This window comes from Rutidosis leptorrhynchoides, chromosome 8, assembly GCF_046630445.1.
Source record: "Rutidosis leptorrhynchoides isolate AG116_Rl617_1_P2 chromosome 8, CSIRO_AGI_Rlap_v1, whole genome shotgun sequence".
NCBI lineage: Eukaryota > Viridiplantae > Streptophyta > Magnoliopsida > Asterales > Asteraceae > Rutidosis > Rutidosis leptorrhynchoides.
This window is the reverse complement of record NC_092340.1, coordinates 97951418-97963358: the sequence shown is the minus strand read 5'-3', so window position 1 is coordinate 97963358 and position 11941 is coordinate 97951418. Positions and strand designations below refer to the sequence as shown.

The 11941-nt window shown below is 38.1% G+C and overlaps 1 protein-coding gene and 1 non-coding gene across 3 annotated transcripts; one reads left to right on the top strand and one right to left on the bottom strand.

The window, feature by feature from the left end:
- The first annotated feature begins 994 nt into the window (after nucleotides 1-994).
- LOC139862359 (probable alpha-amylase 2) lies at nucleotides 995-9354 on the top strand. Of its 2 annotated transcripts, XM_071850952.1 has the most exons (16): nucleotides 995-1030; nucleotides 1134-1227; nucleotides 2842-2988; nucleotides 3425-3485; nucleotides 3575-4166; nucleotides 4270-4301; nucleotides 4398-4530; nucleotides 4650-4747; nucleotides 5361-5405; nucleotides 5564-5669; nucleotides 5797-5923; nucleotides 6051-6166; nucleotides 6585-6661; nucleotides 6733-6867; nucleotides 8912-8980; nucleotides 9063-9354. In XM_071850952.1, exons 3-16 carry the CDS (start codon nucleotides 2849-2851, stop codon nucleotides 9333-9335), a joined length of 2004 nt encoding a protein of 667 aa, XP_071707053.1. In that variant the 5' UTR covers nucleotides 995-1030; nucleotides 1134-1227; nucleotides 2842-2848; the 3' UTR covers nucleotides 9336-9354. The 2 variants fall into 2 exon arrangements, with proteins under 2 accessions (XP_071707053.1, XP_071707052.1); XM_071850951.1 differs by lacking the exon at nucleotides 995-1030 and having other exon boundaries at nucleotides 1096-1227.
- Nucleotides 9355-11868: 2514 nt separating this feature from the next.
- TRNAA-UGC (transfer RNA alanine (anticodon UGC)) lies at nucleotides 11869-11941 on the bottom strand. The gene has a single exon. It is a non-coding gene; the product is annotated as a tRNA-Ala (tRNA).

Here is an 11941-nt window from a genome sequence, read left to right as displayed (position 1 = left end):
GTTAAGTTAGTTACCAAGTGCCCACGGTTAAGCATATACTTTTCATACTGTTTTGAAAACGAAATCTCGTGGCCTACATTACATTGTTGATTACAATTAAACTATAGCTCACCAACATTCGTGTTGACATTTTAAAGCATGTTATTTCTCAGGTGCTTAGACGTATATTGCTTCCGCTGTATTAGTCTCGCTGTTATAGACTTGTTGTGTTAGACTCCCGCTGCTCTGTTTAGAGATGTCTCAAACATGGAACCTTACTTTGCATTCACAACTTATGTTACATTTGAACAATGGCTTTGTAATGACCTTTGTGTCACGTACTTATATTAATGCTTTCTATTCGTAGAAGCACGCTATCTTTTGTAAAACGTTATCTTTTCATGAATGCAAACTTGTTTTAAAACATCATATAGTGTTGTAACCTTGTAATGGACCTGTTGTTGATGATCCGTACACGTTGATTTTGTACGGGGCGTCACAAACGTCCTCTCATACAACTTCAAGTCTCGAAAACGTAAAGGTGTTCACATCGACAAAGTTAACAGAATTACTAATCGTCCGAATGAAAGGGACGGAAAAGATCCCTGCCTTACCTTCTTTTGGTTTTATGATTGTTTAGTTTTGTGTTAGTCTATGCTTGTTTGTTAAGAATTTGTTTTTTGTATTCTTAATTGGCCGTTTCTTTGTTTGCTAGTTTAGTTATAACACTTTTGGTTCGGTTCGGTTAAAGTTATCGTCGGTTTGTGACGCTTACTTGTTTCAAGCCTTATCGAGTCTTGATCTGTAATCGCTAGGTTCCTTCATTATTCGATGAAGGTTATCATATTAATTGTATTCGTTATTTTAGCTAAAAAAAAAATTGGGTAATATAAAATAAATTAAAATTAAAATTTTTGAACTTAAGATTATTGAAAAGTCAATGAGTTGTAGAAGTAGAGGAAAAGGGGGGCAATAAAGTAATTTACGCAAAGGTAAGTACAGTTTCAGTGCTTTATGGCGAGATCCCGTGCGGCACCCGCACCCAAAAAAAGTCGGTCTACTTTCAAGTTAATTTTACATAATATAATAATAATAATATCATCATTCAGATTTTATTTGAAAATTACTCATTTGATGGTATCTAATCCCTGTAGTGTTGCACATCCTAAATGCAAATACTATTTAATCCACCCTTCTGATTCTTGATACTTGCCTGCTTCTTCTGCTCTACAATTCCCAAATTTTCAGGTCAGAATTAAGAGATATATACTGTATTTATCATGTGATTGTCTACATACTTGTGTTACTCTGTTCGTGATCACTAATACAGTATATCTTAATCTCTTATGAATCCATCATTTTTTTTGTATCTGAACTGAATTTTGGCCTCTTCATTTTAATTTTCTTAATGCAAATGTTTATACATGTTTAATGTCTTATGCCGTGTAGGTTGTGTTTGTTTGCTTCCTAATTAATTCATTCGGCACTGCATGCTTGTAACCTTCTAATAGGTGATGCTGACAGATGATTCTAAATGACAAAAAATTGTCTACTTGTTGTTTAGAGTTGAGCTCTTATTATTTTTTTTTTTTTTTTTTTTTTTTAAATCATCCTTAAAATATATCCAAAACAATTTTCGAACTACTATCTACTTTTATTTATTCATGTAAAAGATTAATACGATAATATACATTTAAATGTGTTAATTGAGAATGAGTATCAAACAGGTTATTATTGTCATTCAAGAGCAAGTTTAATATGGCTGAACCTAGGAATGAATTAGATTTTGAACTATAAGTTATGTGTTATCAAACACACCTTTAATGTCTGCACTATGAGCGCTATAAGTTACTTTTTCTGGGTCTTTGTTGTTTGCTTTGACTTCCGAAATTGGCATTATTCATTTGATGGTAGTATGACAGTATCCATGGTTGCAAATCTCGTTTCTTGGGAAGTACTCAGTTGGGACTTTATATGGAGTACTCGGCAACTCGAAGAGTATTCGGATGTCGACCAAGTTTGACTTTGATCGAGTTTTATGACCGATTTTCCAAGTAATCCCAAGTTTTGACTGATTTTCCAAGTAATCCCGAGTTTTGACCAACCCGAGTTTTAACCGAGTTTGCCCAAATTTGACCAAGTTTGACCGAGTTTGATTTCTCGTAGGGGCGGTACTTAGTGGAATCCAAAGGTGGTATCCGCCCCACCTAGATTTTACGGAACAAAAAATTTTACACTAAAAAAAAAATTATACAAAAAAATAAGGTTTTTTTTTAGTGTTTAACCCTGCTGACAATGAAAATTTTATTAAATTTTTACACCGCCCCGTCTGTATCCAAGTTCAAGTTCCGCCACTGATTACTCGACTCTTAGTTTTCTCCAAAAACCTAGTATCGATGAACTCAATATATTAGAACTGGATTCGGCTCAACTCGACTTAATTCCAATATACATTACAGTTTATGTAAATATATAAACAATAAGGTGAATATTAAATGTAAAATAACACGGATTTATAAAGCTTACAAGTGATATTACAACCAAAACCTTGAATCGAATGTATGCTAAATGAGCTTTAGCTCAACTTTACTTGATCGAGTCATGTCTGGATTGGTCTGACTCAGTTACACCTCTTTGTATATATAAACCTTCAAAATCAAGGATCGAGTAAAATTTAAAGTTCTAACATTTTTTATAAGATTTGTAACTATTCGCCGCTAAGATTTCGTGTGGTGTGTTTTTTCTTGCGTTTTTTTATTAGTAGTTAATACGTCTTACATGCAGTATGAAATTTTCTCGGCATTCAATAATATTTTTGGTCTTACTCTAAGCTTTTGTTATCATTATTGCTTCTCTTAATAGGAAGGAAATGGCTACTATCTCACTAGCAGATGTTACCATCTGGACCCTTCCGCATAACCTATATGTTTCCTCACGCATTTGTCCGATTAACTTGTATCTTGGTCCAAAGGAATCTTCCCTAACACGAAAACGCTCCGAAATTAAAAGGTTTATATAACTTTTTATTTATTTTCAACAAATATGTTAGCAAGGTTGTAAATGTCGCGAGTCTTTTGGAGGGTCGAGTCGGGGACTAGACGGGCGTTGACCAACGTGGACTTTTAGTAATAAATAACTTAAACTTATATATTACACATAAATATATCAAAATAAATCATAAATATTTGAAACATAGATCTATGAAACAAATTCTAATTAAATAAAATATGTTTTTTGACCTAACTTTGACTTTGACCGACATTGGCCGAGGCATACCCGACTCACCCCGACTTTGACCGGAGTTTTTAGCGTTGACTGACTCCTTTTAAGGCGTTTTTTGGCGAGTCGGGACGGGATAGTCCCCAAACCGATGCGTGACGCCTCGGCCGACTCAGCCGACTTTAACAACAGTGTATTGTAAGACTCCAACATATAATTTTTGCAGAAAATGTTTACATAAAAGTAACAACATCTTAAAATCAAGGGATGCAGTTTGCTACAGTGTGGTAAGTTATACTCCTACATTCATGATCCTTAAAACATCATTTACTGGTTTAATTGAAATCTTGTATCATTCGGTATATGATTTCTATAGGGTGAGTCGGGTGAGGTTTCAGTAAATATTGCGGGTGATGAAGTAAATGAAGATGAATTGATGGCAACTCGAAATGCAATTTTGTTGATAGAAAAAGAGAGAGATCGGTTACTTAACGAGTTGGCTATGTCTAAACTTAAGCAACAGGAATTTTTATCAATAATCATGCACGATAGGAAAACATCGATCAAGGAAATTGAAGTAGATGAGATGGATAAAAATGTAAAAGTTGTCAATGGTGGGCGATTAGCCCTTGTAATCGATGACGATTCTCAAAAACTAAAATTGCTTAACAATGGTCCTCGTAGAGAGATACCAGATTGGATGGCGCGAAGGATTGGTTCGGTGCGCGTTAAACTTCCGCCTAGAAAGATTAATGCTTTTGATCCCGATACTTCAAAATTCAAACCTTTGGATTTGCCTAAACCGGATGAAGTATGGTCGATTGCACAAGCGAAACCGAAGGATCGCGACGTGTCGATTGATCGTGTGATTGATAAAGAAGTTGTTGAAAAGAAACGAAAGGCTTTAGAACGCGCTCTACAACGGAAGACCGTTCAATGGCAGGAGACTGCAGAAGAGATCAAAACAGGTGCTTTTATCTCAACTTTCTACTATAGGTGGCAAAATGGGTTCTGGTCAAAACGGGTCGTTAGTGAGTCACATGATTTTGACATGTTTATTGTTTGACACAGAGCCAGGAACTGGTACCGGACGTGAGATTGTGGTTAGTAACTTCATACATATTCGTTACAACAATATATTTTCTAATGAATTACTTATGTAAGATGTGAGAATTTTTTAATTTTTTTGATAAATGAAGTTTCAAGGTTTCAACTGGGAAAGCTGTAGAAAAAAGTGGTACATGGATCTGGCACCGAAAGCAGCGGATTTATCCCGATGTGGAATAACAGCGGTGTGGTTACCTCCTCCAACTGAATCTGTTGCTCCACAAGGTCATTATTTTTTACTTGAATTTTACTTTTACCTGTAGTAAAAAGTGGAGTAATTTATCAACAAAAAAAGAAAGTGGTGTAACATAGGTATACTAATAAGTATCATCGAATGAGTGCAGGGTATATGCCTTCTGATCTCTACAACTTGAACTCGGCATACGGAACCCAGGAGGAGCTCAAGTACTGCATACAGGAGTTGCATAATCAGCATCTGTTGGTATAATTTAAAATGAAATTATAGTGAGCAGCAGTCTCAGCAATAGATTCATAAAAGACAAAATTACAAGGACGGTCCCTGTGGTTTGTACGAAAGTGCACGTTCAGTCCCTGAATTTTTTTTTTTGACAATGACAATCACTATGGTTTGCAGAAAAAAAAAATATTTTAGGAACTGAACCTGCAATTTCGTATGAACCACAGGGACTGTCCTTGTAATTTTGTCTTCATAAAATGTATCTAGAAAAGCTTTTTTTATAACCATCACAAGATGGCATAATGGTTAACGTCTATCCTCACAAGAGGTTCGACCAGGGAAAGGGTCCGAAACGGTCACAGTTACTCGGTTAAGCTACGTACATAAGAGTAAAATACACACCCTACCCGGGGGTAACTTGAACAAGTTTAACCTCTCGAGAAGGGGAAAAAAAACTTTTTTTACTAGTTCTTTGAATTCTAATTGTGAATTTCTGTTAATCTCTCCATTTTCCGGATGTAAGAGTGCAACAACATTGTTATGTACAACACCTGGTGCACTTGACCAATACTTAGTTTCATTTTCACGTACAATGTTGAAGCTGATGGAACGTAAATATGCTTTTCTTGTTTTACAGGCCTTGGGAGATGTCGTACTTAATCATCGATGTGCTCATAAACAGGTGAACTATGTGTCACTTGTATTCAATTGGTTTGCTTAATAATCATGTTGTCTCATTGTATATTTATGGTGTTTCAAACTCTTTTAAAGTATACAACTAAGTACACACTACACTGTATTAGTTCATCTTTCTTAGATCGTAGTTTTTGCTGATGACAGAGTGAAAATGGAATATGGAACATTTTTGGTGGCAAGCTTCCGTGGGGTCCCGAAGCGATTGTTTGTGATGATCCTAATTTCCAAGGCCGTGGAGGTCCTTCAAGTGGTATACTTCTGCACAAAAATTTCAATACATTTCACTTACACCTAACTTTACGGGTAGGCTACTATGAATAAATATCGTAGTTAAATTGTAACCGAACTTAACTGACTGTTTGTGTTATAAATGACAGGTGACATATTTCATGCAGCACCTAACATCGATCATTCCCAGGAGTTTGTAAGAAACGATGTAAAACAGTGGCTGAATTGGCTCCGAAACAATATCGGTTATGATGGGTGGCGCCTTGACTTTGTGAGGTGAAGTTTATTTTTTTACTTTAACAATCTTACGTAATGCGTATGATAATTGATGTTTGTGACAGTACAATATAACGCAAACCATTGAAAGATCTACACTTGTTTACTTCTATAATTTTACTTACAGGGGGTTCTCGGGTGAATATGTGAAAGAATACATTGAAACTTCAAAACCCGCATTTGCAATCGGAGAATATTGGGATAGTCTGTCTTATGAAGGCGGTAATCTTTGCTACAATCAAGGTAACTTGCAGATGCATTTACCGATGCCAGTGTTGCAGAACTCGGAATTACTTTGCGAGTACTTGGTTTTTCAACTCGGGGAGTACTCGGTCAAAACTCAGTCAAACTTGGCCAAAACTAGAGATTACTCGGAAATTCGGTCAAAACTTGGTCAAACCTAGGAATTACTCGGAAAATCAGTCAAAATTGGTCAAAACTCGGCCAAATCGGTCAAAGTCAATCTTGGTCAACATACATCTGAGTACTCCCAAGTTGCCATGTACTCCCTAAAAAATTACAACTGAGTACTTTCCGAGTAGCGATTTTTGCAACCTTGACCCACGCTACTACTTAACTTCTTACATAAAAAAATATCAAGTTTATTTACATTATATCGCTCCTAAGGCCTTAAAGGATACTTTTGTTTGTATGTGTTCAGATGCACATCGTCAACGTGTAATTAACTGGATCAACGCTACCGGTGGTTCCTCATCTGCATTTGATGTCACAACAAAGGTGAAATATCGAGTGAGTCTGTATACTAACTAGTGAACAACAAACTTTATAAAGCTCGTTATACTGAACAGGGAATCCTTCATTCTGCACTGCATAACGAGTATTGGAGATTGATAGATCCAAACGGAAAACCAACCGGAGTAATGGGATGGTGGCCGTCACGTGCTGTTACGTTCTTAGAGAACCACGATACTGGATCAACACAGGTCCACTCCTAATTCTTGTATTTCAATCTAATGGTTACAGTAGAAAAAGTACAACTTACACCTTTTAACATGTTGGCCTAATAACAGGGGCGATTCTAATCGTGGGGGTGTGGGGTCCAATGACCCCACTAAGAAACTTTTTATACAATATACTCTTTAAATTATACACAAGACTCCACTATATCCAACTATGGGTGATGATAAATCCACTTAACTTTTTAATAAATCCACTTTTTTTTTTTTTGGAAAAAGGGGACGGTACCCCGGAGAATTTTATACCATCAAAAAACGAAAAGTACATGGGGGGATGATTTTTAGTGAACCATCCGAAACACTATTACACTTTCTACCAAACTAGAAAGCATAGAAAATAAAACATTCACCATAATTCATCCCTATACCAATAAAAGACAAAGTCTATACAATCACCAATACCATTTCTATAAGACCTATGACTCATAACCAATTGAAGAACCACCTGCAAGAAATGACATTTTAAATTCAAAACACAATGCATACCTTTATACTTCAAAGCAAGGTTGCAAAAGACGCGAGACGGGGTCGAGACGGTCGGGTCCTAAAAGGGTCGAGACGGGGTCGAGACGGAGGTCTAGACGGATGTTGACTAACGTTGACTTTTAAATAAAAATGTTATATATTATATATATATTGTACATTACATTATTCCAAACATAAGCATTTCACACATGTTTAAATACTTCAACATTTCAAACATAAAAAAAGAAACCCTAAGTAATAGCACAACGTTTAATATTAAAAAAAAAAAAAAACTTGAAAAAAATCAGAAAAACCCGTTTTTTCCCGTCTCGGACCGTGTTTGACCGTCTTTTGACCGTTTTTTGGCCGATTTCCGTTTTTTCAAACGTTTTATGTATAAACGGGACGGGGCACTCCAAAATCCGTCTACACCCCCGTCTACACCCCCGTTTTTCCGTTTTTTACAACACTGCTTCAAAGTGATCCATATCCTTGGGCATGACTCTAAAGAATCCTGCTCTTGATCTTTCAAATCTTTTATCTCTTTAATCTTAGACTCCCTTTGACTTTGCTCCAAAAGATACACCAACATTTCCAGAATGGGATACCTACAAAATTTAACAAACAAAAAAACCAAGTAACAATATAATGTTCTAATTTTATACATATTCCTTAATATTCCTAACCAATGACCACGAACATTTTGACTAATATAAGTCAAACCTGCATATAACCAAAATACCCTATACCACAAGATCCACCTACATATCCAGCAGTAAATTGACTCAACCATTTAAACTAGTATTTATTTGAACCATGACACTCTCCATACCAAAATTCCAAATACCAGCTGCATTTCTGACCTGATCTGAGTTGTTTATCTTAAGACCCTCTAGCCTTAACCTAATCACTTCTTGAATAACACTACAAACAACATCAACAGTTCTTCGATCACCTTTAAAAATTCTGAAATTTCTTTCCTGCCAAATGAAGTATATAATTGCAGCAACCACCAATCTTCCAATAATACTCCATATGGATTTGTTACATGGGATTTTAACAAAATGATCAATAAGATCATCCCATGTCAGTTGGCCTTCAATAATTATGTCTATCATATCATCAGCCCTAGCTTTACCTTTAAAATATTTCCACACATCTTTGGCATATATGCAATCAATAAACAAATGTACGTGTGAATCTTTAACAGAGTTGCATAAGGGGCAAACCTGGCAGTTAATCATATCCCATTTCTCCATTCTATCTTGGGTAAGTTAATAAATCCACTTTTATTATGCAGTACAAGTCATTAATGCATAGTATACTTACATTTATCAAAAAGATAAGTGGATTTATTATCAGACCCTATATATTATTAAAATTTATGGTTTTTTGGAAGTAAATAATAGTACCCTTCAAATATAATTAGATTTGAAAACAAATTTGAGACCTCATTGGGTTTTCATTATGGATTTATTACTGCCTAATAAAATGCATGAAATATGAAATATACAATACGGAGTATATTATGGATATCTTGTTACAGGGTCATTGGCCGTTTCCACGAGATAAGCTTATGCAAGGATACGCATACATCTTAACACATCCTGGAACGGTAAGTTCATCTGCCACTTTTAGATTTGGTTTTGGATTTGAGATAAGGTTTAAATTAACTATTTTATGGATTTATTTTGCAGCCTGTGGTATTTTATGACCATTTCTATGATTTCGGGCTGCATGATGTGATAACGGAACTAATAGACGCTAGAAAGCGAGCAGGGATCCATTGTCGAAGTCCTGTGAAGATTTATCACGCGAATAACGACGGTTATGTGGCTCAGATTGGAGATACATTAGTGATGAAGCTTGGGCACTTTGATTGGAACCCTTCAAAAGAAATAGATTTGGATGGGAGTTGGCAAAAGTTTGTTGATAAAGGCTCAGATTACCAGCTATGGTTTAGAATGTAGTTCTTTTATAATTTGGAAATTCCTGGAAATTATATATTCTATATATTTATATTTATAAATTAATTTATATTTGATGACGTAGGGTTTTGGCCCAATTAGGGTCTACGCAATTAACTTGGGCCCCAAGTCAAGTAACCCTAATTCCCATCTATAAATATGGGGCAAAACCTACATCAAGTTCACACGCTCCCAATCGCATACACCCTCATGCGGTCATTCGATCACACCGCAACTCCTTCACCACCGCAAGTCCGCAACGCATACGGCAGTTCTCGCCGGATCTTCTCCACGATCGTCTTCACGATCGCAACACTAGGGTTTTTACCTACGGGTCTTGTAGGGTTTTTTCTCCCTTTGCCGTCGATAGGGTCCGACTATCGACCGGCGGGCAATTCGTTGGCCACCCTCCCGAGATCATCATCTCGGGTACGGGTTATTCACGGTAACCGGACCGGAGATCAATGACGTTGACGCCTAAAAAAACACTTTCGCATTGCTGTTCGTGTGTAGGTTTTCCCTTGGAAAAAATATGCATGAACAATTGGCGACACCCTCATGCGGTCATTCGATCACACCGCAACTCCTTCACCACCGCAAGTCCGCAACGCATACGGCAGTTCTCGCCGGATCTTCTCCACGATCGTCTTCACGATCGCAACACTAGGGTTTTTACCTACGGGTCTTGTAGGGTTTTTTCTCCCTTTGCCGTCGATAGGGTCCGACTATCGACCGGCGGGCAATTCGTTGGCCACCCTCCCGAGATCATCATCTCGGGTACGGGTTATTCACGGTAACCGGACCGGAGATCAATGACGTTGACGCCTAAAAAAACACTTTCGCATTGCTGTTCGTGTGTAGGTTTTCCCTTGGAAAAAATATGCATGAACAATTGGCGCCCACCGTGGGGCACGATGCATTATGTCTCGTGTTTCTACCGTCTATCGTTCGGTTTGAGAAGGTTTGTCTTTTCTTATTGAGCTTTTAAATCGTTATATGCGGTTTAAGTACATGAATATTTAGCGCAGATGTTCGCGCGCTTGCGCAATTGTCCACACGCTTTTGTCCAGGTTACGCACGCTTTGCGCACAGTTGTCCGCGACTTTAGACGCAATTTTCATGCGGTTTTACGCATGCTAGTTCATGCGGTTTCCCCACGCATTCTGCATGCGGTTTTTTGCGCATATGTTCGCGGGTTTACGTACAGTTGTTTGCGCAGGCTCCTGTGAACTTATTTTCCGCAGCATAATGAGAAGTTCGATACGATACTTGACAAAAATATCATACCGAACTTGGGGGACTTGATGACGTAGGGTTTTGGCCCAATTAGGGTCTACGCAATTAACTTGGGCCCCAAGTCAAGTAACCCTAATTCCCATCTATAAATATGGGGCAAAACCTACATCAAGTTCACACGCTCCCAATCGCATACACCCTCATGCGGTCATTCGATCACACCGCAACTCCTTCACCACCGCAAGTCCGCAACGCATACGGCAGTTCTCGCCGGATCTTCTCCACGATCGTCTTCACGATCGCAACACTAGGGTTTTTACCTACGGGTCTTGTAGGGTTTTTTCTCCCTTTGCCGTCGATAGGGTCCGACTATCGACCGGCGGGCAATTCGTTGGCCACCCTCCCGAGATCATCATCTCGGGTACGGGTTATTCACGGTAACCGGACCGGAGATCAACGACGTTGACGCCTAAAAAAACACTTTCGCATTGCTGTTCGTGTGTAGGTTTTCCCTTGGAAAAAATATGCATGAACAATATTTAATAATATATATATATAAAAATTAATGTACTACATACGCATGCTAGTTCATGCGGTTTCCCCACGCATTCTGCATGCGGTTTTTTGCGCATATGTTCGCGGGTTTACGCACAGTTGTTTGCGTAGGCTCCTGTGAACTTATTTTCCGCAGCATAATGAGAAGTACAATACGATACTTGACAAAAATATCATACCGAACTTGGGGGACTTGATGACGTAGGGTTTTGGCCCAATTAGGGTCTACGCAATTAACTTGGGCCCCAAGTCAAGTAACCCTAATTCCCATCTATAAATATGGGGCAAAACCTACATCAAGTTCACACGCTCCCAATCGCATACACCCTCATGCGGTCATTCGATCACACCGCAACTCCTTCACCACCGCAAGTCCGCAACGCATACGGCAGTTCTCGCCGGATCTTCTCCACGATCGTCTTCACGATCGCAACACTAGGGTTTTTACCTACGGGTCTTGTAGGGTTTTTTCTCCCTTTGCCGTCGATAGGGTCCGACTATCGACCGGCGGGCAATTCGTTGGCCACCCTCCCGAGATCATCATCTCGGGTACGGGTTATTCACGGTAACCGGACCGGAGATCAACGACGTTGACGCCTAAAAAAACACTTTCGCATTGCTGTTCGTGTGTAGGTTTTCCCTTGAAAAAAAAATGCATGAACAATATTTAATAATATATATATAAAAATTAATGTACTACATACGTAATTTTTTTTTAATATATTTGAAAAACACTAAAAAAGAATGGAGATGCGGGGGATCGAACCCCGTGCCTCTCGCATGCAAAGCGAGCGCTCTACCATTTGAGCTACATCCCC

Excerpts from the sequence above, each read along its gene's own strand:
- LOC139862359 (XM_071850952.1), top strand. The coding sequence starts at position 2,849 with ATGGCTACTATCTCACTAGCAGATGTTACCATCTGGACCCTTCCGCAT. Across the intron at positions 4,167-4,269 it reads TGCAGAAGAGATCAAAACAG|AGCCAGGAACTGGTACCGGA; the intron begins GTGCTTTTATCT and ends TGTTTGACACAG. Across the intron at positions 8,981-9,062 it reads TCTTAACACATCCTGGAACG|CCTGTGGTATTTTATGACCA; the intron begins GTAAGTTCATCT and ends TTTATTTTGCAG.